This window comes from Jaculus jaculus, chromosome 7 (genome assembly GCF_020740685.1).
Source record: "Jaculus jaculus isolate mJacJac1 chromosome 7, mJacJac1.mat.Y.cur, whole genome shotgun sequence".
Classification (NCBI taxonomy): domain Eukaryota; kingdom Metazoa; phylum Chordata; class Mammalia; order Rodentia; family Dipodidae; genus Jaculus; species Jaculus jaculus.
Window position 1 is genome coordinate 89,205,246 of NC_059108.1, and position 25,601 is coordinate 89,230,846.

The following is a 25,601-nucleotide window of genomic DNA, read 5'->3' on the forward strand; positions in this document are numbered from 1 at the left end:
TGGAAATTCCTTATATGTAGGAATTTTAGTCTTCCCATAAAGGATTATTAACTGCCCACTAACTTGTATTTTTCATGTCCTTTAATAAAATTTAGAAAATCTAAGCTGGGCGTGGTGGCTCACACCTTTAATTTCAACACTTGGGCGGCAAAGGTAGGAGGATTGGCATGAGTTCAAGGCCACCTTGAGACTACATAGTGACTTCCAGGTCAGCCTAAGCTAGAGTCAGACCCTGCCTCAAAAAAACAAAATACCCCATCTTATTCATATTGCTTTTAAGAAATATTATTTATTAGACATAGAGAAAGAGAAAGAGAGAGAGAAGGGAAAGGAGAGAGAGAGAGAGAGAGAGAGAGAGAGAGAGAAATATCAAGAGTATTGGCATGCCAGGGCCTCTTGCCACTGCAAATGAACTCCAGATGCATGTGTCACCGTATGCATCTGGCTTTACATGGGTACTAAGGAATTAAACCTGCACCAGTAGGCATAGCAAGCAAGTGCCTTTAACCATGGAGTTATCTCCTCACATCTTATTTATATCATTTTATTTCTTACATTTATGCTTATATTCTTCTTTAAAATTTATAAATGAAATTTTATTGTATTTTTAATTAGACCATTTTCAAAAATTTTTATTTTATTTCATTTTTTTGGTTTCTCTAGGTAGGATCTCACTGTAATCCGGGCCAACTTGGAATTGACTATGTAGTTTCAGGGTGGCCTTGAACTCACTGAGATCCTCTTACCTCTGCCTCTGGTGTGCTGAGATTAAAGGTGTGTGTCATCACATTGGCTTAATTAGACCGTTTTTGTATAAAGGAGGTTTTTAGTTTTTATGTTTTATATATATATGTGTGTGTGTGTGTGTGTGTATGTGTCCATCCCTTGGAGAGAACCTTATTACAGAGTTCTAAGTGGCTCTTTAGTGCTTAGCTAAATTATTTAAATAATAATACCTGCAAATAACAATGATATTCAGGATAGTCTAAATGTGTTTCTGCTATGTTACTACTTTTCAAAGAAAATTGGCTTTGGATTTTCCTTTAAAGAATTACTGCTTTTGGGGGAGGGGCTGGGGAAGGTCATTCAATGCAGCTCAGGATGGCTTCCAACTCCTGATTTCCTCTTGCTTCTGCCTCCTGAGTGCTCTTAATTATAGATGTATGTCATTTCCATGCCTGGTTTCAAAATCATTCTCCTGATTGTCATTTTTTGTTTTCATTGTCCCGATTTTTAAACTGCTTCTCTTCCTGGCTTTGAGAAACTCTATTCATTTCATTTTCCTAACTTGCTGATGTTCTTACTCTTTTTCTTCCACAGGAGAGCAGGCCCCAGCATCAGTCATTGGTGCATCTCTATTTGTAGTTCCTTCTGCCATTCCAAAATCATCTTAGAGTTTTCACTATCTTAGCATCTCAAAATCCACTTCTCATAGGCATCCAGCCCCATTGTATAACAGAAATTTGTGTATTCTTGAAAATTATAGTACATATACAACATGAAATTTACCTGCCTAACCATTTTGAATACATAAATTTTATTATGTACTAGATTATGACCTAGACTTCATCAGATCCCAACACCCTGTGGTTTGTTTTTGTCTTGCTAGAGATCAAATCCAGTTGCCTGTACATGCTAGGCAAGTGCCCTGCCACCGAGCTGAGCTCCACCTACAGCCTCTCAAAGTCTCATTTCATGAAAGAGCTTTAATTTTTGCTACTTCCTCCTCCTCTCTTGCCTTTCTTTTTGAGACAGGGTCTTGCTATGCATCCTCGGCTGTCCTGGAACCTGTTATATAGACCAGGTTGGCTCTGAACTTGTCACAATCATCCAGCCTCAGTTCGTGGACTGCTGGGATTATAGATGTGTGACCTCACCCTCCATTCCCATTTATTTCTAATTGTTGGCCAGGTCCTGTCAATTTCACTTGGTTAGCTCAATTACCAATGCCAGGCCTGGGGTAAAAGCTACAGAAGCTCTTACTTAATTCCCTTTCTGCCTTTATTATTAATTTTTTTAAAAAATTTTTTATTTATTTAGTTGAGAGTGACAGAAACAGAGAGAAAGACAGATAGAGGGAGAGAGAGAGAATGGGCGCGCCAGGGCCTCCAGCCTCTGCAAATGAACTCCAGACGCGTGCGCCCCCTTGTGCATCTGGCTAACGTGGGACCTGGGGAACCGAGCCTCAAAACGGGGTCCTTAGGCTTCACAGGCAAGCGCTTAACCGCTAAGCCATCTCTCCAGCCCTATTATTAATTTTTTTCCTTCACAGTATTAATATCCCCAAGCATTAGAGCTTATCAAGCCACTTTTCTGGTAACATTTTTGAGTGGTTCACAGTAGTTCACAAATGGAAGCCTGATAGTCTAGCATCAAGACCTCATAGTCTGGCTGCAGTCTATCTTGAGGCTGGCCTCCCACCTTCCTGCGCTTTGATGTAGCTCAGGTGACTCACTGAGGGAAGTGTCTGGCCAGGGGTGTGTGGGTGCGCGCGCGCGGGGGGGGGGTGTATTGGAGAGTTTGGGGGGAACACCTCAGACCAGCTGGAAAAGGAAGGGGCAACAGCTATCTTAGCCAGAGTAGGGATTTTGTTTCTGCATTGCTAGAGCCTTCATTCTTTTCCCCAAGAGAAATTGCAAATCTGGTTTTTATGGAAAAGTATTTCAATTTAAAGACGTCAGCTATGATTCCAATTGACAAACCCCTTCACAACTGAAAGCCATCTTTTGAGGCTGGGAAGATAGCTCAGTCATTGAAGTGTTTGTCTTGCAAGCACAAGGACCCGAATTCAGAGCTTTAGCACCCACAAAGCCAGGCTTGAGTGGGCTTTTAAAAACCCAGTTCTGGGGAGGCAGAGATAGGAGGATCTCTGGGGCTTGCTGGCTAGCTAGTTGAATTGGCAAGCTTCAGGTTCAGCAAGAGACCCCTTCTCAAAAAATAAGGTGGTGAGTGATTGAGGAAGACATCCAAAGTTGACCTCCAGCACGTGTGCACAAACACACACACACACACCCAAACCAGCCATGTTTTTGTCGGAATCTAAACCATAAGCTCTATTTTCTATAGCAGAATTTCTGTGTCTATTCCTAGTGAGTGAAGTCTTTCTTGCTTTGAAACGGGATGAGCATGATAGTCAAGAAATGTTAAAGAATTCCCAAAGGGGGTAAGAAAACTCTCACTGGGGAAAAAAATAGTGCTTCAGAGAGTTTTAATGGTTCATACTGAAAAGGCCAATTGATTGATGTAAAACTACTTGAGCACAGCCAGGTCCTATCACGAGAAGCTTTGCCGAACTGAAAATTTCCATATATATATAATGTATATAATTTTGGGGGTTTATTTTGCAGGTCAAATTTGTCCAGAATGTCGTCGATCCCGAAGCACTTTGGCTTGAAACCCAGAGAAGAATCGTACATCTTTAAGGAGCTCGAGAAGGTCCGCCGGGAGACTAAAAAGGAGTTTCTCTTGTTGAAGCAGCACTGGGCCTCCAGGCTCTCGCTAGACGAAAGCCCCGCGGAGAAGGCCGCGCGCGCCCACAGTGCGCGCGCCCGCCGCCAGCTCCCTGCCGCGGCCGGCCTGCGGGAGGCGCTGCGGAGCGCGCTGCGGGCCCCGAGCCCGGCCGAGGCGGCCGCTCGCCGGAAGACGCCCGCGTCCTGCCGCCCCGGGCGCTTGTACCTGAGGAGCCCGCCGCTCCTGCGGCTCGGCCGCCACGAGAAGCCGCGGCCGCCGCCCGTCATCGCCTCGGCGGTGGGCACGTCGAGGCCCGTGGTCCTGCTGCCGCCGCGCGTGCCGCCGCCCAAGCCCAGCGTGCCCCTGTCGTCCCGGGGCCCTGGGCCCGCGGCAGCCCCGCGGGGTCCCGCCCGGAGCCCGGGGCGCGAGGGCGCCCGGCTGCGCCCCCTCCCCAGGGCCACGCACCACCGGCTGTCCAGCTCCAGCTCCGTCTCCGTCGTCGTCGGCGAGGACAGCAGCGGACAGCCCCGGAGGGTGAGGATCCACACCCACTTCCTGCGCCAGGACAGCGCAGGCCAGGGGCGGCCGAAAGCCAGGCCCGACCCCAGAGCCACCAGGGACAGTGGCAAGGCCAGCGAGGCCCCCAAGGCCTCCCCGCCAGCCCCGCTGCTCACCAGAGCCGTCCCCACGTGCATAGAGGAGATCATCGCCTCGTTGCAGTCCGAGGCCCAGCTGGCCTCTGACCAGACCATCAAAGAGCTCATTGGAAGCGTCCTGGGCCAGCACTATGACATCACAGTGGAAGTAGGTGAACCAGGGCAGCGAGGCTTCTCCTTGGGTAAAAGTAACTTAGAGAGAGAGAGAGAGAGAGAGAGAGGGAGGGGGGGGGGGAAACATTTCATTCTCGTTAACCTTTTGGTGCATGTGGTGTAACAAAAAGCACAAAGGTGTACTTGAAGTTCTGGGTATTTTATTTGACTTTTAGAAAATGAAACAAATTGAGAGTTTTTCCCAAAAGGCATTCCAAGAAAATTTGCTGAAGACCGGAGTGATCCATCCCTTTATTTTTTTTTAATATTAAAAAGGGAATTTATTGGGTTAGCCTAAGGCAGTCCAATAGTAGTTGCAGGCCTGAGAATCAAGGAACCCCGTAGCTGCTCAGTCCCCATGGCCAGATGCCTCAGCAGTCCGGATCTGGCACTGAAGGCCTGGAGGCTTCCTGAGGAGCCACTGGGTTTCGGTCCATGCGGGTCTTCAGTTGCATTGGTCTTCAGTCTGCGCTGGAAGGCAGTGAGCAGCCCTGGCAGCCAAGTGGAAGGAAGGGCTCTTTTCACCCATAGCTTCCTTATATAAAGTCCTCTCTGAGCGGGGCCACCCGCTCTGGGGCAAGGCTCACCTTTTCAGTGAATCCTTCCTGGAAGCAACCTCAGAGACCCACCCAAAAGGGATTCCTATGGATTACTAAACAGATCAAGTTGACATCACCTTAACCATCACAAGTCCACCCCTTGTCAACTTGACACCAAACCTATCTCCTTACCTCCTACTTAATTTCCAAATGAAAACAGTAACAAGCTCATAATTCCGTCTAACATGGTATAACTATCCCACATACAACCGGAACTGCAAAATCTTCCCCCAGCACAAAGCTTAGTCTCTAATATAATAAGTCTAATATAAATTCAACAACACTTACCTAGTGATATAATCTTTTTTTTTTCTCTTCAAGGTAGGGTCTCACCCTAGCCCAGGCTGACCTGGAATTCACTATGGAGTCTCAGGGTGGCCTGGAACTCATGGCAATCCTCTTGCCTTTGCCTCCCGAGTGCTGGGATTAAAGGCATGCGCCACCACGCCTGGCTTGATATAATCTTTTTTTTTTTTTTTTCCCAGATAGACTTTATTTTCTTTTCACAATTTTTAATAACATTTTTCATGATTATAAAAAATATCTCATGGTAATACCCTCCCATCCGCACTTTCCCCTTTGAAATTCCATTCTCCATCATATTACCTCCCCATCTCAATCATTCTACTTACATATATACAATACCAACCTATTAAGTACCCTCCTCCCTTCCTTTCTCTTCCCTTTATATCTCCTTTTTAACTTACTGGCCTCTGCTACTAAATATTTTCCTTCTCATGCAGAAGTCCAATCATCTGTAGCTAGGATCCACATATGAGGGAGAACATGTGGTGCTTGGCTTTCTGGGCCTGGGTTACTTAGTATAATCCTTTCCAGATCCATCCATTTTTCTGCAAATTTCATAACTTCATTTTTCTTTACCTCTGAGTAGAACTCCATTGTATAAATGTGCCACATCTTCATTATCCACTCATCAGTTGAGGGACATCTAGGCTGGTTCCATTTCCCAGCTATTATAAATTGAGCAGCAATAAACATGGTTGAGCACGTACTTCTAAGGAAATGAGATGATTCCTTAGGATATATGCCTAGGAGTGCTACAGCTGGGTCATGTGGTAGATCAATCTTTAGCTGTTTTAGGAACTTCCACACTGATTTCCACAATGGCTGGACCAGATTGCATTCCCACCTGCAGTGTAGAAGTGTTCCTCTTTTTCTACATCCCCGCCAACATTTATAATCATTTGTTTTCATGATGGTGGCCAATCTGACAGGAGTGAGATGGAATCTCAATGTAGTTTTAATCTGCATTTCCCTGACTACTAGTGACGTAGAACATTTTTTTAGATGCTTATATATCATTTTTATTTCTTCCTTTGAGAATGCTCTATTTAGCTCCATAGCCCATTTTTTGATTGGCTTGTTTGATTCCTTATTATTTAAGTTTTTGAGTTCTTTGTATATCCTATCCTCTATCAGATATATAGCTGGCGAAGATTTTTTCCCATTCTGTAGGTTGCCTCTTTGCTTTTTTCACTGTGTCCTTTGCAGTGCAAAATCTTTGTAATTTCATGAGGTCCCAGTGATTAATCTGTGGTTTTATTGCCTGAGCAATTGTGGTTGTATTCAGAAAGTCTTTGCCAAGACCAATATGTTGAAGGGTTTCCCCTACTTTTTCCTCTAGCAGTTTTAGAGTTTCAGGTCTGACATTAAGGTCTTTAATCCATCTGGACTTAATTCTTGTGCATGGAGAGAGAGAAGAATCTATTTTCATCCTTCTACAGATATTCCATCCCTTTCAAACACTGTGTTTATGTGCTACTGAAATAACAGACATTTTACGCCTGATTCATAGTGAATTAGGGTGATAATGAATTTATAGCCTATGAAAATCACATACTACTATTAAGTTTAATTCATAATTAATTCATAATTTTTAGTGGAAGCTATTCTTTTAAAACATTAAACAATTACTTCCTAGGCCTTTCCAGTTACAGACAGGTCTTTCCAATTATAGATACTTATAGAGGCTTCTTGTGTGCCAAGAACTATACACTTTAGGTATATTTTTGTTACAATAGCCACATTGGGTAGGTAGATACCAATAAAACTGCTGCCTTCTGTAGGAAGCCTTGTAGCTTTAGAGAGGCTAAGGAATTGGTACAATGTCCCACAAGTAATGTGTGGCAGATACTGGATTTCACCACATGCACCCAGGTCATTTGTTGATTGTGATATGGTTCTCAGAGGAACCAGAGCTACAGAGTCATATTTAAAATAATTTTGCTACTGACATAGACTTTTCTCTGGTGAGCACACACAAAGCACAAATATTAATGAGGGAACTTGAGCTGCACACTAGGAGAAGGAGAGAGATACACAGGAGAGGGAAAGTTATAAATTTTGCGTGTGTGTGTGTGTGGTGTGTGCATGTATATGAGCCCTTGGGAACTCCCCCATGTACTCATCTGCAGTGGGGTGCACTTGCCTAAGGTGAACAGAGTTGAATTTCTGTTGTCCTGCTCCATCTGTCCTCCAGAGCAGAGTCTTCTACTGATCCCAAAGCTTACCAGTTTTTTTTTTCCCCCCTTGAACTCCAGTGATTTCCTGCTCCTCAGTGGGGACTGGGGTTACAGGTGCACATAATCATGCCCAGCTGTTTCTGTGGTATCTGGAGAGTCAAACCCAGGCAGTTTTGGGCCTCCTTAGGACCTCATGCTTTGGCAAAAAGTGCACTTAGCAGCTGAGCCACTTTCTCCATACTTTTTTTTTTTTTTCGAGGTAGTGTCTCACTCTAGCCCAGGCTGACCTGGAATTAGATTCAGGCTGGTCTTGAACTCACAGTGATCCTCCTACCTAAGCCTCCAGAGTGCTGGGATTAAAGGCATGCACCAGTACACCCAGCCTTACTTCTTACTTCTATTGTCCAGGTTTCAATAGAAAATTTCTGGCCATGCCATGAACCATGAACATCTCATGTTGAAAGAAAACAGACAATAGATGCTGACATGGAAATGGCAGAGGTGAGAGTCTTAACTGACAAAGATTCTCAATGAGCCTTCAGAATTTGTTCAGTGAAAAAAATATGAGCATATTTAGAACAAATTAAAAAACAAACATAGCCGGGCGTGGTGGCGCACACCTTTAATCCCAGCACTCGGGAAGCAGAGGTAGGAGGATCGCCATGAGTTCGAGGCCACCCTGAGACTCCATAGTGAATTCCAGGTCAGCCTGGGCTAGAGTGAGACCCTACCTCGAAAAACCAAAAACCAAAAACCAAAAAACAAAAAAACAAACAAACAACAAAAAAAACCCAAAAAAACCCCAAACAAACAGGAAGTCTTCACAGAGAAACAGAAAGAACTGAAGGGAAGATTTAAAACCTGAACAAAAGCAACAACTGAAACAAAAGTTCACTGGATGTATTCAACAGCTGCAAGGAGAGGCTGGATGACAGAAGCAGTGAACTTGAAGATAGAATGGTATAGTGAGCCCAAGCGTGAGACACAAATCATATAGCCTCAAGTACCTATGAAACCAGAAATAAAAGATGTCATCTTTGTGTCATCCCTGTCATGGAAGAGGAAAAAGAAGGCAAGATTGACAAAGCATTCAAAGAAATAATAGCTAAACACTTGACAAATTTGTAAAAGAGATTTAAACCTGGACACTGAGGAAATAGTGAATCCCAAATGAAAGAAACCATCCCAAATGTAAAACAGTCACACTTTTGAAAACTAAGTCAATGAAAGAAATCTTGAAATTGAGAAGAGAAAGAATATGTTATTTATAGGAGAAAACTTTAAAATACTTCATTTCTCACCAGAAATTATGTATATCAGTTGAAGGAAAAATAGGAATTTGTAAGTTCTGCCCTCAAAGGTTAGCTGAAGGAACTACTCTAAACACAAATGGAGCAAGTAAGAAAAAGGATATTGGAACACCAGGAGGGAAGAAAGAATACAATGAACAAAACCATGACTAAATACAACATCTATCCCTTCTCTTGAATTTTCCAGATTTCTAGTTTTCTAAACATATGTAGAGAAAATAGTCAAGGGATTGGGGATGTGGCTTAGTTGGTAGAGTGCCTATCTATCTAGCATGCAAGAAGCTCTGAGTTCGATCCCAGCATCACATAAACCAGTTGTGGTGGTGCATCTCTGTAATCCCAGCACTTGGAAGGTGAAAGCAGTGGTATCAAGAATTCAAGAACATCCTTGGCAGGAGTTTTAGGCCAGCCAGGAATACATGAGACCCTGACTCAAAAATAAGTGGGCTTGAGGAAAATATTAAAGATCACTACAGATATGAGAAGGTAAGTGGGCATAAGAAGATTTAAGATTTATATGTGCCACTCTAATTGGAAAGTGACCATACCAATGGAGTGTCATGTTATGCATATGTCATTTAATACATAGAGAAGTGACTATACAAAGAGATTCACTCAAAAAACATCATAGATATGTCAAACTAGAATGTGTAAAAATAGTAAGCAAATCATAGGAAGGCAGGAAAAGTAACCAGAAAGATAAAAAACAAAAAGGAAATAAAACAATAAAATAGTCTTAAACCATAATTTACCATTAAGTATACATGTGGTCTAAATATATCAGTTGAAAGACTGATGTATTAAATGCATGACCCAACCATATATTGTTTAAAAGAAACCTTTCCCCAGTATGATGGGCAGTTGAAAGTAAAGGTGAAAGAACAGTATCAGTAACTTAACAATCAAGAAAACAGAGGCTTGGCATCACATCTTTCTACAACAGCTGGGAAGTAATAGGAAGAGCTCTGACAAACTGTGCTTGGATTATATCATCCCAAAGCTCACCCCAAGTGAAACACTTCCTCCAGCAAGGCTCCCTGTCCCAAATTACCATCAACTGGAGATTGAATATGAGGCTTAATCACAAACACATGAGGCTATTCAAATTACCACATTCAGCCCCTGACCCCCACAAACTCATGACCATCTCACAATGTAAAATGCATTTAGTCCAACTTTAAAAGTCATCGTTTTTTTTTTAAATTTTTATTTATTTATTTGAGAGCGACAGACACAGAGAGAAAGACAGATAGGGGAAGAGAGAGAGAATGGGCGCGCCAGGGATTCCAGCCTCTGCAAACGAACTCCAGACGCGTGCGCCCCCTTGTGCATCTGGCTAACGTGGGACCTGGGGAACCGAGCCTCGAACCGGGGTCCTTAGGCTTCACAGGCAAGCGCTTAATCGCTAAGCCATCTCTCCAGCCCAAGTCATCGTTTTTTTTAAACCAGTCCCAACACTATTCAAAAGTCCAAAGTTTCATTGGTGACAGTCTTAACTGAGAGCCTATAAAATCAACATAAAAGTTACATAATTTTAATACATTCACATTTCCAAAAGGAGGAATTAGTCATAGCAAGGAAAGATTGGCCTAATGCAACACAAAAAATTAAGCTGGGCCAACATCAAGTTCTGCAGCTCCATGTCCAGCATTTGTGACCTGTGATGAAATCTGTGGGCTCCAAACTCCATCCCTCCAGCCAAAGCTTCTTGCTTTCTAGGCAGATCCACCTGAGTCAGAGTAAGAAGCTACCCTTGGCAGTAGTCCCATAATCCTGGCCTCTCCAGAATTTTAGGGTCTGCACTTCAACTCATGGTTCATCTTCATAGCTTCATGTCATGTCTTCACAGGATCTCCATGCAGGGACTGCAACCCTAATTTCATATTGTCTGGTTGCACTCCATGACCCTGTTGTCTCAATGTAGAGTAGCCTGTCTCTCCTCAGTGGTGGTAATCTCTAAAGAAGTTGCAACTGAAGTAGTTTATCCACCAAATATACCATTTGATCACTTAAAAATTACTTATTTATGAGAGAGAAGAAAAGAGAATATGGGTATGCTAGGGCCTCCTGCCACTGCAAATGAACTCCAGATGCATACACCACTTTGTGCATCTGGCTTTATGTAGTTACTGGGGAACTGAACCCAGGCCAATAGTCTTTGCAAGCCAATGCCTTTAACCACTGAACAATCTCCCCAGCTGAGTCCATCACTTTTAAATTCAACTTTTCTTATGTTGTCAGGACATAGGCAGAACACAGCCAGAATAGCACATGAAATGCTTTTAGCTCAGTTCTGAACAAAAGTACTCTTTCCCCCAGAAATCTAATAAGCTGAGCCTTCACAGTCTATAGTTCTTTCTGCATTTTGGCTTTCAGCTCTCATCAGAATGGCCCATTAAACTCTGCTTCTTTATTCCAGAGTTCCAAATCCTTTCTTTTCTTTCCCACAGATCAAGTCCAAATGACTAGAAGCCACATGGGCAGCCTTATTGTAATAATGGCCTCACTCCTTGGTGCCATTGTTCACTAGTAGTTACCTTCCTATTGCTGGGACAAAACACCTGACCAATAGCTTATGAGAAGAGAGGGTTGTTTCAGTTTATAGTCTTGGGTGGTAAAGTTTCATCATGGCATGGCAGAGAAGAGGCTGAGCATGACATTTTTCCACAGCAGCTGGGAGAAAAGCAGCAAGAATGAGATAACTCTGGCAAGAGGTATTGGGCTATAACTCCCTAAACCCTGGCCTAAGTGATTTACTTCCTTCAGCAAGGCTACACCTCCCAAATTGTCACCAGCTAGGATTCAATATGAGGCTTAATCACAAACATGAGGTTATAGGGATCATTTCACATTCAGAGCACCATATCACATACCAATTGGATTTAACAGACACTTAACAAAACATTTCACCCAAACACTGAAGAACACACATTCTCTTCAGAAGTCATGAAAGTTTTTCTAAAATAGGTCATCTGTTATTAGGACATAAAGCAAATAAAGGAAAATTAAAATAATACAAGGGTATCATATAAGATCATAATGCAATATGACCAAGAGAAACTATAGAATATACAAACTCATGGAGATTAAACAATACATTATTTAATGTTGAATGAATCATTGATGAAATCAAGAAGGAAATCAAGAAATTCTTAGAAATTAATTAGAATAACACAATATACCAAAATTTAGTGAATAAAATGAAGGCAATCCTAAGTACCTATATTAAGAAATGTAAACATGAACAAGCAGTGTATCCTGCAAGCTACACAATCAATTATCCAGGCAAGATGTACACACCAGTGCCGTAGTGACACATATGCTATGAGGGTAATCAACTGCTCTCTGATTAAATATGAGGATTCATGTTGGTTCTGAGAACCAAGTCAGTAGCCTATGGTTTAGAAAGTCATGGACTCTAAAGGGAAGGCTCCCATTGTTATTTGGATAAAGATTAGGGTGTACCCATCTAAAATTTTTCTCAAAATCTATGTTTATTTCTTTTGACCCATGCTGCTCTCACTCTTGATTAAAGAATTTGCTTTCTACAGGTAGCAGAAAATACCAGAGGGACCCAAGACTGATCAGCATGACAAGAAAATAAAGCTGATTGCTTAGCACAAGATGAGTCTTCTCTGTCACATCTATTAAGGTCTAGGAAACAGAGGAAGAAATAGATTTAATATAAGTGCTGCTCTCAACTCTAGCCAGAGAACCAGCTCTAGTTAGATGGCAATACTCACTGAAGAGACTCAAAACTCATGAAAGCAGAAAATCAGAGGCTGCTGAGAGCTCAACACTCAAGGAGGTTACATGGCCCCCATGCTTAGGGAACTCAGGAATTGTGAAAAAGAGTAGAGAAATAATGTAAGAGCCACAGAGTTGGAAGGTGTATTGTAAGGCATTGTCCTTCTCAAAGAGACTGGTACATTCATGACCCCACACTGAATGAAGGTCCTCAGTGGAATGGGGAGGGGTTGCAAATGGGAAGGAGCATAAGAGTATAATCTGGCAGGAATATGACCAACATGCAATATGTTCACACAGTAAAGTTCTCAATTAAAAACATGTCTTGAGTGAATGAATGATTCACCTTAAGGCATTGGTAAAAAAGAATAAGACAACTCCAATATTACTAGGTGGAAATGAATGAGATCAAAATAGAGATTAATGAAATGGAAATTTAAAAAATGACATTGATTCATGAAACAAGAAGTTGGTTCTTTAAAAAGATTAATAAGATTGACAAACTCGTAGCCAAACTAACCAACAACAAAAAAATGAAGATCCAAGTTAATAAAGTGAAACCTGAAAAAGTGGGCATTACAACAGATAGTAAAAACTCCGAAAATCATTAGGACATATCTTCTTTTGTTTGTTTGTTTTTTTTGAGGTAGGGTCTCACACTAGCCCAGGCTGACCTGGAATTCACTATGGTGTCTCAGGGTGGCCTCAGACTTACGGCAATCCTCCTGCCTCTGCCTCCTCAGTGCTGGGATTAAAGGCGTGCGCCACCATGCCCGGCCTAGGACATATCTTAAAGACATACTCCACTAATTGGAAAATCTGAAAGAAATGGATCAATATATAGATGTACAAGACCTTCCCAAATTAAATCAAGAAGTGATAATTTAAACAGATCTGGAAAAACTAGTGATATTGAAGCAGTAATAACAGGTTTCTTGTTGGTATTGTATATATGTAACTACAATGATTGAGATGGGGAGGTAATATGATGGAGAATGGAATTTCAAAGGGGAAAGTGTGGGCGGGGGGGAGGGAGAGTATTACCATGGGATATTTTTTATAATCATGGAAAATGTTAATAAAAATTTTGAAAAAAAAGATTAAAAAAAAAGGTTTCTTGACCCCAAAATGGCCAAGCTCAGATGGTTTCATTACTAAATTCTACCAACTTTTCAAGGAAGAGCTAACATCAATGCTTCTCAAACTATTTTATAATAGAAAAGGAGGGGACACTACTAAGCTCTATATATTTATTTGCACACATATGTGCACAGCAGGACCTCTTGCTGCTGCAAATATCCAATGCTTCCACCACTTTTTGCATCAAGGTTACATGGGTTTCTTGAGAGTTGAACTCAGCTTGCAGACTTTGCAAGCTGGTTGCTTTAACTACTGAGCCATCTTCTCAGCCCCCCAACTCCTTTTATGAAGCCATCATTATCATGATACTAAAACTGGATAAAGATACAACAACAACAACAAGAATTATATGCCCATCTCCTTGATGAATGTAGATGTAAAAATCATCAACAAAATGCTTATAAAGAGAATGCAAGAATATATATATAGTTATCTGTCAGGATCACATTGGCATTATTCCAAAGAGGCTGGGATAGTGCAAAATACTTCTACTAAAAAATGACATTGTATAAGAAATTATCAACCACAGCAGAGAAGTAGGTGAGATCAGAGCATCTAAAGACAAAACAACAATGCAGAAGCAGCTCAAGCAGTGGTGGCACCAGGTCTGCATATCTGCAATTACCAGGCTCTACCAGAGCCACAGGAAAAGCCAGGTGAGGGAATTTTCCACTCATACCAGCCTCCTTGCAAACTCAAGCCTGAAGGGGAGGACAGCAGGGACCAGTGGAGTGGCTCATGAAGAGGAGGATCGTGAAGACCAGTGGAACAACTTGAGCCACCATCCACAGCTTCCTCTGCCCACCACTAGTGCAAGTAATAGCAAGCACCAGAGACCTGTGGAAGGGAACTCACCTACACAGCACCCAGCGCATGCTATCAAGGCAGCGATCCACTGACTCAGCCAGCCTACCTGAGCCCACAGCACAGCAAAGCTGAGACCAAAGCGATCCTAAAAAGGTAACTGGGCCTACAAACTGGGCTTACACCAGGTCAGTAACTGCCAAAAAAGCCTGGTATATTGCCTTGCATCATAAGTGCTAATTTCACCCTCCATGTCAGGGTAAATTAGGTGTTAAATCTGATGGATGGTCAGATTTGCTATTCTTTTTTTTTTTTAAAATGTATTTTACTTATTTATTTATGACACACAGAGAGAGAATGGCCACACCAGGGTTTCTAGCCACTGCAAACGAACTCCAGATGCATGTGCCACCCTATGCATCTGGCTTATGTGGGTCCTGGAGATTCGAACTGGGATCCTTTGGCTTTGCAGGCAAACAACCACAAAGCCATGTCTCCAGCCCAGATTTGCCATTCTGAAATATGCTAGGGCTGGAGAGGTGGCTTAGTGGTTAAGCGCTTGCCTGTGAAGCCTAAGGACCCCGGTTTGAGGCTCGATTCCCCAGGACCCATGTTAGCCAGATGCACAAGGGGGTGCACATGTCTGGAGTTCGTTTGCAGTGGCTGGAAGCCCTGATGCGCCCATTCTCTCTCTCTCTCTCTCTGTGTGTCTGTCTCTCTCAAATAAATAAATAAATAATAAATTTAAAAAATGCTATATTTTTATGGTGCCTTTGTCTCCTCTTCTGTCATTCATTGGGGTGGGGCCTCACTTGGTTAAATGCTGATCTTGGAACCTTCAATAGACCAGAAATTTCAGCCTCCTAGTTGATAGGCTTAAGGGTGTGGGACAACACACATCCTTAAGGACTTTGAGTTTGTTAGAGGATCTGTTTTAATATCTACTCTTACATACTCTGCTGGTTTTCATTGAATGTGTACACTGCTCAGTTAAATTGTAGAATTTGCCTGTATTTTGTTCCACCCAGCCTACTAGAATACATGGCAGACAAATCCAGCAGCTAGGGTCACTTTTGCATTTATCCTGAAAGTCTTTTAAGAGCCATACCTAGCACCTTAAGCTCCTACCCTGAAGATAAATAACATCAGATTGATCGATACATCTAAGAACACTGCAGATAATTAGAGAACCCAAGCATCACATTAATCCAAGATGCAAAAATATCTACATTATAATGCAAGAAACATAAAAAAAGTCAGGGCAATATAATTGCACCCAAAATTATATAAATCCACCGGAAATGACCTCTAGTGGGACTGATTTAGAGGAAATGGCTGAGAAAGATTTCAAAAGAATGATTATAACTATGCTCAAAGAAACCAAAGAGGAAACCAAAGGAATCAAAAAAGACACAGGAAACCAATTTAATGAAATATGGGGGTCAATACAAGACATGAATTAGAAAGTAGAAATAATAAAGAAAAACCAGGGCTGGAGGGATGGCTTAGTGGCTATGGTGCTTGCCTGCAAGGCTAAATGACCCAGGTCCAATTCCCCAGGACCCATGTAAGCCAGATGCACAAGGTGGTGCATGTGTCTGGGTTCATTTGCAGTGGCTAGAGGCCCTGGTGTGTCCATTCTTTCTCCCCAGTCTTTCTCCCCATTCAAATAAGTAAATAAAAACAAAATATTAGAAATATAGAAAAAACAGTAATACTAGCAATGAAAACCACAGTAAACCAAATAAAAACTGTAGAGAGTCTCACTAGTAGAATGAATGAAGGAGAGAACAGCCTAGGCAGGAGTGAGACCCTACCTCAAAAAAAAAAAAAAAAAATGATTGAAGGGATTCTTCACACTGGAGAGAAAGAAAACCACGCACATGAGGAAATAGGGAAAAATAATTCTTGCTTGAAAAACTCTTAATACAAGAGTAAAGGGAAAAAAGGAAGCCCTACAAAACAAGAAGAATAGCGAGTACAAATACATACCATTCAATAATAACTAGAAGAATAATAAGCTAGAAGACCAGGTGGCAGATCTAATACAGTCCAATAAAGAGAAAGGTAGATATTCAGGACACTATGGAAAGATCAAACATAGGAATTCAGCGTGTAGTAGAAGAAGACTTTCATTACAAAGGTATAGTAGGCGTTTTCACAACATCATAGAAGAAAATTCCCCCAAATTGGGAAAGAGATGCCAATATAGATACAGGAAGCCTTTAGAACACCAAATGGACAAAATCTGGAAAGTGCTTCTCCTTGCTATATTATAATTAATCTACCAAACATGCAAACCCAGGAAAATATATTGAAAGCAGTTAGAGAGAAAAAGTAAGTCACTTATAAAGGCAAGCCCATCAGGTTAACAGCAGATTACTTAACACAAATTTTAAAAGCTAGAAGGGCATGGAATGATGTATTCCAAGTTCTGAAAGACAACAACTTTCAATGAAGACTACTTTACCCAGTAGAGTTATCCATCAAAATTGATGGAGAAATAAGGACATTCCACAACAAAAATAGACTAAAGGACTATATGACAGCTAAGCTAACTCTACAGAAAATTCTTGAAGGGCCAGGTGTGGTGGTGCATGTGCCTTTAATCCCAGCACTCAAGAGGCAGAGGTAGGAGGATCACCTTGAGTTTGGGGGCCACCCCAAGACTATATAGTGAATTCCAGGCCAGCCTGGGCAAGAGTAAGACCCTACCTCAAAAACAAAACAAAACAAAAAAAAACCCAACCCCCCCCCAAAAAAAAAACTGCTTGAAGGGGTCCTTCACACTGGAGAAAAAGGAAAGCTCACACATGAGGAAATATGGAAAAATAATTCTTGCTTGAAAAACTCTTAATACAAGAGAATAAAGGGAAAAAAAAGGAAGCACTACAAAACATGAAGAATAGGGAGTACAAATACATACCATTCAATAATAACTCTTAATGTCAGTGGCCTCAATGCTCCAGCCAAAATATACAGATTTGAAGATTGGATTAAAAGGTAGGATCCTTTGATTTATTTCCTCCAAGAAACTCATCTCTCTACAAAATGCAGACACTATCTTAGAGTGAAAGAGCGGAAAATAATATTCCGAACAAATGGGCCTGGGAAATAAGCAGGTGTTGCTGTTCTAATATCTGACAGGACAGACTTTACACCAACATTAGTGAGGAAAGATAAAGAAGGGCACTTTATATTGAATAAAGGAAAAAAATTCAACAGGAAGACATTACAATTCTAAACATATATGCACCTAACATGGGTGCTCCCAATTTCACCAAACAAATAGTATTAGACTTAAGGTCACAGATAACACAAAGCACAACTGTAATGAGTGACTTTAATACCCCACTCTCATCTACTGACTGATCATCCTGTCAAAAAATAAACAGACATTTGGATTAAATGATGTCACGGAACAAAAGGAACTAACATATCTACAGAACATTCCATCCAAATGCTACAGAATATACATTTTTAAAAAAATATTTTATTTTTATTTATTTGACAGAGAAAGAGGGAGGGAGGGAGGGAGGAAGGGAGGGACAGGGTGGGGGGAGAGGGAGAGAATGGACATGCCAGAGCCTCTAGCCACTGCAAATAAACTCCAGACATGTGTGCCCCCTTGTGTATCTGGCTAGTGTGGGTCCTGGGGAATCAAACCTGGATCCTTTGGCTCTGCAGGCAAACACCTTAAGTGCTAAGCCATCCCTCCAGCCTGAATATACATTTTTCTCAGCAGCACATGGAACATTTTCTAAAATCAACCATATGTTAGGACACAAAGAAAATCTTAACAAACACAAGAAAACTGAAATAATTCCTTGTTCTCTGTCTGATCACAGTGGGATTAAAGTACAAATCAGCAACAAGAAAAACTACAGAGCATAAGCAAAATCATGGAGAGTAAACAGTACACTACTGAATGATTACTGGGTCATTGAAGTAATCAAATAAGAAATCAAAAAATTCATAGAATCAAATAAAGTACCATGGAATAAGCCTAACCAAGGTAGTGAAGGATCTCTACAATGAAAACTTTAAAACACTCAAGTGAGAAATTGCATAAGATACTAGAAAATTGAAAGACATCCCATGTTCTTGGATTGGAAGAATCAATATTGAGGAAATGTCAATCTTACTCAAAGCAATCTACACATTTAATGCAATCCCCATTAAAATTCCAATGGTATTCTTCACAGAAATAGAACAAACAATCCTAAAATTCATTTGGAAGCACAAAAAGACCTCAAATGGCCAAAACAATTTTGAGCAACAAAAATAATGCTGGTGGTATATTACACCTGATTTTAAGCTATGTACAAAGCCATAGTAACAAAGACAACATGGTACTGGCACAAAGACAGACATGTAGGTCAATGGAACACAATAGATGTCCCAGATGTTAATCTAGGTAGCTACAGCCATCTGATTTTCTACAAAATTCTAAAAATACTCACTGGAGAAAAGAGAACCTTTTCAACAAGTGGTTCTGTGAAAAGTGGATATCTATATGTAGAAGGATGAAAATAGATCCTTGTCTCTCTCCATGCACAAGAATCAAGTCCAAATGGACTAGGGACCTTAATATCAGACCTGAAACTGAAACTGCTACAGAAAAAAGTAGGGGAAACTCTTCAACATATTGACATAGGCAATAACTTTCTGAATATAATCCCAATTGCTCAGGGAATAAAACCATTAATCAACCACTGGGATCTCATGAACTTACAAATATACAAAGAACTCAAAAAACTAAACAATAAGAAATTAAGCAACCCAATTAAAAAATGGGCTATGGAACTAAATAGAGGGTTCTCCAAAGAAGAAATATAGATGGCATATGAATATCTAAAAATATGTTTTCCATGTTTAGCTGCAAGGGGAATGTAAATTAAAACTACTTTGGGATTCTATCTCCTGTCAGAATGGCTGTTATGAAGGAAACAAATGACAAGAAATGTTGGCAAGGGTGCAGAAAAAGGGGAACCCTTCTACACTGTTGATGGGAATGTAATCTGGTACAGCCATTGTGGAAATCAATGTGGATGTTCTTGAGACAGTTAAAAATAGATTTACATATGATCCAGCTATAGCTGTCATAGGCATATATCCTAAGGACTCTTCTCATTACCTTAGAGATATTTGCACAACCATGTTTATTGCTGCTCTATTCACAATAGCTAGGAAATGGAACTAGCCTAGATGTGCCTCAATAGGTGAATGGTTAATAAATATGGGGTATATTAACATAATGGAGTTCTATTCAGAGATAAAGAAAAATGAAATTAAGAAATTTGCAGAGACATGGATGGATATGGAAAGGATTATACTAAGTGAGGTAACCCAGGCTCAGAAAGCCAAATGTTACATGTGAATTCTAGCTTCAAATGTTTATACTTGCATGTGAGCTGGAACCAAAAATTGGTAGCAGAGGCCAGTAAGCTAGAAAAAGGCTATAAGAGATGGAGGGGAGGGAAGGACATTAGGGAATGGTATTATATATATGTAAGTAAAAGATCAGATTACAGGGTGTTGAATGGCCTAAGCAAGGCCAGGGGAAGTGATTGAGTAAAAGACGGGTGGGTAAAGGGTCAATCAAAATTTAAGATATTCTGAATAAGACAAATGAAAGTCTATTTTTTTTTTTTTTTTGGATTATGGGATACCCAGAAGCCATCAGTTGTTACTAGAAAATTTTCAGTGCCAGGGATGGGACACCTTCCAGTGATTTGTTTGCCAGGCAGTTCCCTGTTGCCTGTAAAACATTACAGGCTATTGGTTTCCCACCAGAAATAAATGGTAAGACCTTATTGTTGAAGACTCCACATGACTGGGTGGCAAGGTCACTGAGAAATCAAGCTGGGTCTGAGCTGAAAACTTTCTACCTATAGACCAGCTGACTAAAAGCTGGAAAAATCTGTACTGCATGTGGCCCTATGGGATACAGAAGTTATCAATGGTGAAAGCAGTGGACACTGGAAGCTTCAAATTTGGGCAGACAGGCCAAATGACCGAATGTGGGCAGTAGTGGCATGCCTGTTCTGGGGGAAACCAACTGCTCTCTAATTGGACTGGAGGCCCCCTACATGGGAGGATAAACATGCCTGGTACTCAAAAACCTAATCAAAAGCCTATGGTAGGGGAGGTCATGAGCCTAAGGGGTGTAAAGCCTGCTCTTGTCTGGCCAGATGCATATTTTATGCTCACCAAACTGCCCTATAAGCACTTTACTTAGTGTTCATATTCATAAATTAATTCTACTCTCATTTCTGGTATAGAAGCTTCTCTTTTCAGATGGCAGTGACCATTGGGGTAAGCCAAAAGGCAACATAGTGTTGAGAAGAAGTGATGGAGGAGTGTTCAGCACTGAAACATCTCTATCACGCCCTCCAAGGCTCACGGTCCATTGCAGAAGAGGTGGCAGAAAGAATGTAAGAGCCAACAAGGCAACTGTCCAGACAGAAATTGGCCTCAATATCCACCACCATGCAGTGCCTAGCAATACCTTCAGAAGACCCTCATAATAGGAGGGAATGATGATGACATCAAAATAAAAGAGAGACTAATGGAGAGAGGAAGGGGATATGATGGAGAGTGGAGTTGTGAAGAGGAAAGTTGTGGAGGAGAGGGGATTGTCATGGCTTATTGTCTGTAAGTATAGAAGTTGTCAATAAAATAATTATACATTAAACAAAATAACAAGTAGGTCAACAAAACAAACAGACAAACAAGTAAAAAGGGATACAATGGGAAAGAAGTTGAAGTATATCCTTATGTGCAGATAATAAGATTTTATATATGAGACACTTGTCTATGGCTATACCACAATCTCATTCCTAGATACTCTCAGGAACCACCAGAAAGGTCTCAGAACTAATTGATGCCTTCAGCAAAGTGGCAGGCTACAAAATTAACTTAAAAGTACCTGCAGCCTTCCTGTATACTAATAACAAATAAGTTGCTGAAGAAATCATGGCAACAACTCTATTCACAATTACCTCAAAAATACCTCAGGATAAATGTAACCAAGTAAGTGAATAACCTCTGTAATGAGAACAGTCAAGAGAGAAATGGAAGAAGGTATTAGATGATGGGAAAGATCTCTCCTCATAGATTGGTAGAAGAATTAATATAGTGAAAATTGTTATCTTACCAAAAGCAATTTAGAGCTTCAATGACATCTCCACAAAATTCCAATATCATTCTTCACAGAAATAGAAAAAACAATCTTAAAAATTCATTTGGAGGCACAAATGACTTCGGGGATAGCCATAGCATTCCTGGGGAAAAGTATGTTGAAAACTGCTGTATGTAGTTACCTTCTCATTGCTGGAATAATGCACCAACCAAAAGTAGCTGATAGGAGGAAAGCTTTTATTTTGGCTTACAGTCTTGTAAAGAAGCTTCATGATGGCCACAGCTCATGGAAAACAGCAGCAAGAAAGTGAACTTTCTGGCAAGGGTGGGCTGGCTATAACAGTCCTAAACCTACCTCAACAATACACCTCCTCCAGCAAAATCTGCACCTTCCAAATTGCCAGCAGTTGTAGACCAAGCATTCAGAACACACGAGTTTATAGGGAATATCTGACTCAAACCACCACAGGAGTTATTACCATAACTGATTTCAAGGTATATTAGAGAGCCATTGCAACAAAGGAGGACGGTACTGACACAAAAGCTGACAGGTTATATAAATGGAATAGAATACAAGATCCTGACACTAATCTGTGCAACAATATCTTTTTAAAAAAGATGCCAAAAATACTCACTGGAAAAAAGGCAGTCTATTTAAAAAATGCTGGATGAAATGGGAGCACATTCATAAGAATGAAACTAGATCCTTAACTCACCCTTCACACACAAAAAAAATCCCAAATGGATCAAAGACCTTAATGTGAGACCTGAAATTCTCAAACTGCTCAAGGAAAAAGTTGGAAAGCCTCTTCAAGATAAAAGAATTAGTAAGAACTTTTTATTAGGACTCCAGTTGCCCAGGAAATAAGCTCAGAATTGACAAATGTGACCTCATGGAATTAAACAGCTTCTGTATAGCAAAGGAAAGAACCAAATCAATAGACAGTTTGGAGAATAGGGGAAAAACATTTCTATACAACTGACAGAGGGTTAATATCTGGAATATATGAAGAGTTCAGCAAACTAAACCACATCAAAGCAAATAGCTCAATCAAAAATTTGGCTAAGAAGACGCACAAGGGGGCACACATGTCTGGAGTTCGTTTGCAGTGGCCAGAGGCCCTGGCATGCCCATTCTGTCTGTCTCTCTATCTGCCTCTTTCTCTCTCTCTGTCTGTTGCTTTCAAATAAATAAAAAAAAATATTTAAAAAAATTTGGCTAAGAAACTAAACAGAAAGTTAGGAAAATTAGTACTAGTGGTCAAAAAATATTTTACAAAGTGTTCAATATCCTTAAACCCTCAGGAAAATATAAATGAAAACTACTCTGAGACCCCATCTTGCCTCTGTCAGAATGACTTTCATCAAGAAAACAGCAATGAATGCTGATAAGGATGTAGGGAAAGATGAACACTTGTTCACTGTTGGTGGGGAGTGTAAACTGGTGCAGCCACTATGGAATATAGTGTGATGGTTTCTCAGAAAGTAAGAAGTAGAACCATTATAAGACCCAGCTCTACCATTCATGAACATATACCCAAATGACTTTACACCCAAGAGAAAAGAAATAAAAAGAGATTTCAAGGGAGAAGTGTAAGGAAGATAGCAGATATTATGTGATATGTAAGTCAAGGGGGGAATATTGGAAGTGAGCAAATGAAAGTAGAGTAGGGAAGCAGGAAGATGGGGCAAAGGATGGGGAAGAGAAGGCTTAACTAAAACTAAGTATGTGTATTGATAAAGAATGATGAAAAATTGAAAGTAATGATTTCTAGATTCGTCTATTCTGCAGCAAATTTCAATGTCTTTTACAGCTGAATAAAATTCCATTTACATATTGCCACATTTTGTTTTGCTAACCAGTTATCTGTTGATTGACATGTAGACTGATTCCATTTCCTTGCTATTGTGAACAAAGCATCATTCATAAGCATTAATGTGTGAATTTCTCTGTGGTAGGATATGGACTCCTTTAATTAAGTACCCAGGAGTAGTGTAGCTAGGTCATATGGTAGTCCTAGTGTTCATTGTTTTGGAAACCCCCTGATTTCCATAGTGCCTGCATGAGTTTCTCTTTTTTTTGCATTCTTTCCAGAATTTGTTGTCCTTTTTTATTTTTATTTTTTTTGAGTAAAATATTTTATTTCTTAGTATCTTATCACTTAAAATTACAAGAATATATCACTCCTATCAGATTGGCTACCATCATTAAAAACAAATGATCATAAATGTTGGCGGGGATGTGGAAAAAGAGGAACCCTTCTACACTGCTGGTGGGAATGCAATCTGGTACAGCCATTGTGGAAAACAGTGTGGAGGTTCCTAAAACAGCTAAAGATTGATCTACCATATGACCCAGCTATAGCACCCCTAGGCATATATCCTAAGGACTCATCTCATTTCCTTAGAAGTACATGCTCAACCATGTTTATTGCTGCTCAGTTTATAATAGCTGGGAAATGGAACCAGCCTAGATGTCCCTCAACTGATGAGTGGATAATGAAGATGTGGCACATTTATACAATGGAGTTCTACGCAGCAGTAAAGAAAAATGATGGATCTGGAAGGGATTATACTAAGTGAGGTAACCCAGGCCCAGAAAGCCAAGCGCCACATGTTCTCCCTCATATGTGGATCCTAGCTACAGATGACTGGGCTTTTGTATGAGAAGGAAAATACTTAGTAGCAGAGGCCAGTAAGTTAAAAAGCAGATTTAAAGGGAAGAGAAAGGAAGGGAGGAGGGTACTTAATAGGTTGGTATTGTATATATGTAAGTACAATGATTGAGATGGGGAGGTGATATGATGGAGAATGGAATTTCAAAGGGGAAAGTGCAGGGGGGGGGGAGGAAGGGTATTACCATGGGATATTTTTTACAATCATGGAAAATGTTAATAAAAATTGTGAAAAGAAAAAAAAACAAAAAAATTAAAAAAGGAAAGAAATTATAAGAATACAGGATACATTTAATGTCAGGAGAGATTAAGTATGATCATCTGTGGTAGTGATAAACTAAGGCCACCATGGAAATTTTCACTTCATTTAAAAACAAGCCAAATTCCACTTAAATCCTAGTGAAGTTGTATCTTTGTAGAGAATTACACCCCCATTTGGTTCACACAATTCCATTTTCACCAGCTGGGTGCTGCACAGGATTGAGTCCTACTTTCTTCATTGACACAGCAATATCAAACAAATAGCCGTAGCACTCACACATAGTTTTGGCCTTCTCCCATGTCTCTCCCCACACATACACTCCGTGGCGCCTGACCAATACTGCACAGGAATCTGGGTATCATTCGTTGCCCGAGCCATCCGTTCTTTGAGGTCTTTCTCCTCAGGGTTGTTCTCAATAATAGGTACCACTAACATGTCATCATATCTATAACACCCTCCAGAGGTACATTTCCTTATTCCTTTGATCATCTCCTGGTGTGTAATTTTAAACCCGTCCTGGAAAGAGAAGGGTGGCCATGACAGCAGCTTTCCAGTGCGTGTGAATCACTGCGCCTGCCCCTCTCATTGTGTAGGCATTCATGAACAGCGGGGTGCACTGGCTCTTTTGCAGCTTCTTAGATGCTGGAGGCCCACTTAAGTCCTTCTCATTGATGTCACAGACAAACAAGTCTTCTGGATGAATCCGTTCCTTTTGCACTCCTGAAGGGGCAGTGTAGATCTCATTGCCATTCTTCAAGCTTATTCCTCCTCCAGTCCCAGTAACCCAGCCCAAGTGGTAAAACTGTTTGCAAAGTTCTGGAATCAGGAATCTGGGATGGTCCTTGTCCTGCGCGCCGCCTCGCCGTGAGCCACAGCCACCCTCCAAAGCGTAGCAGCCAGACATGGCCTAGACTAGGGAGAAGTGTGGCTCCGGCCGCCCCAAAGCGCTCGGTCTGCGAAAACGGGCAGACGGGACACGCGTGCCCCTTTTTTATTTATTTTTATTTTTTTAATATTTTTTTTGTTCATTATTTATTTATTTATTTGAGAGCGACAGACACAGGGAGAAAGACAGATAGAGGGAGAGAGAGAGAATGGGCGCGCCAGGGCTTCCAGCCACTGCAAACAAACTCCAGACGCGTGTGCCCCCTTGTGCATCTGGCTAACATGGGACCTGGG

At 40.9% G+C, this 25,601-nt stretch overlaps 1 protein-coding gene and 1 pseudogene across 1 annotated transcript in view; one reads left to right on the forward strand and one right to left on the reverse strand.

The window, feature by feature from the left end:
* Positions 1-3,363: 3,363 nt before the first annotated feature.
* Ttc6 (tetratricopeptide repeat domain 6) overlaps positions 3,364-25,601 on the forward strand; it is a 313,619-nt gene continuing 291,381 nt past the window's right edge. Inside the window, exon 1 of the mRNA XM_045155567.1 lies at positions 3,364-4,254. Within this exon, the coding sequence (XP_045011502.1) occupies positions 3,364-4,254 (891 nt within the window). The remainder of the gene's footprint in view (positions 4,255-25,601) is intronic.
* On the reverse strand, positions 24,601-25,326 carry LOC101599215 (annotated as a pseudogene).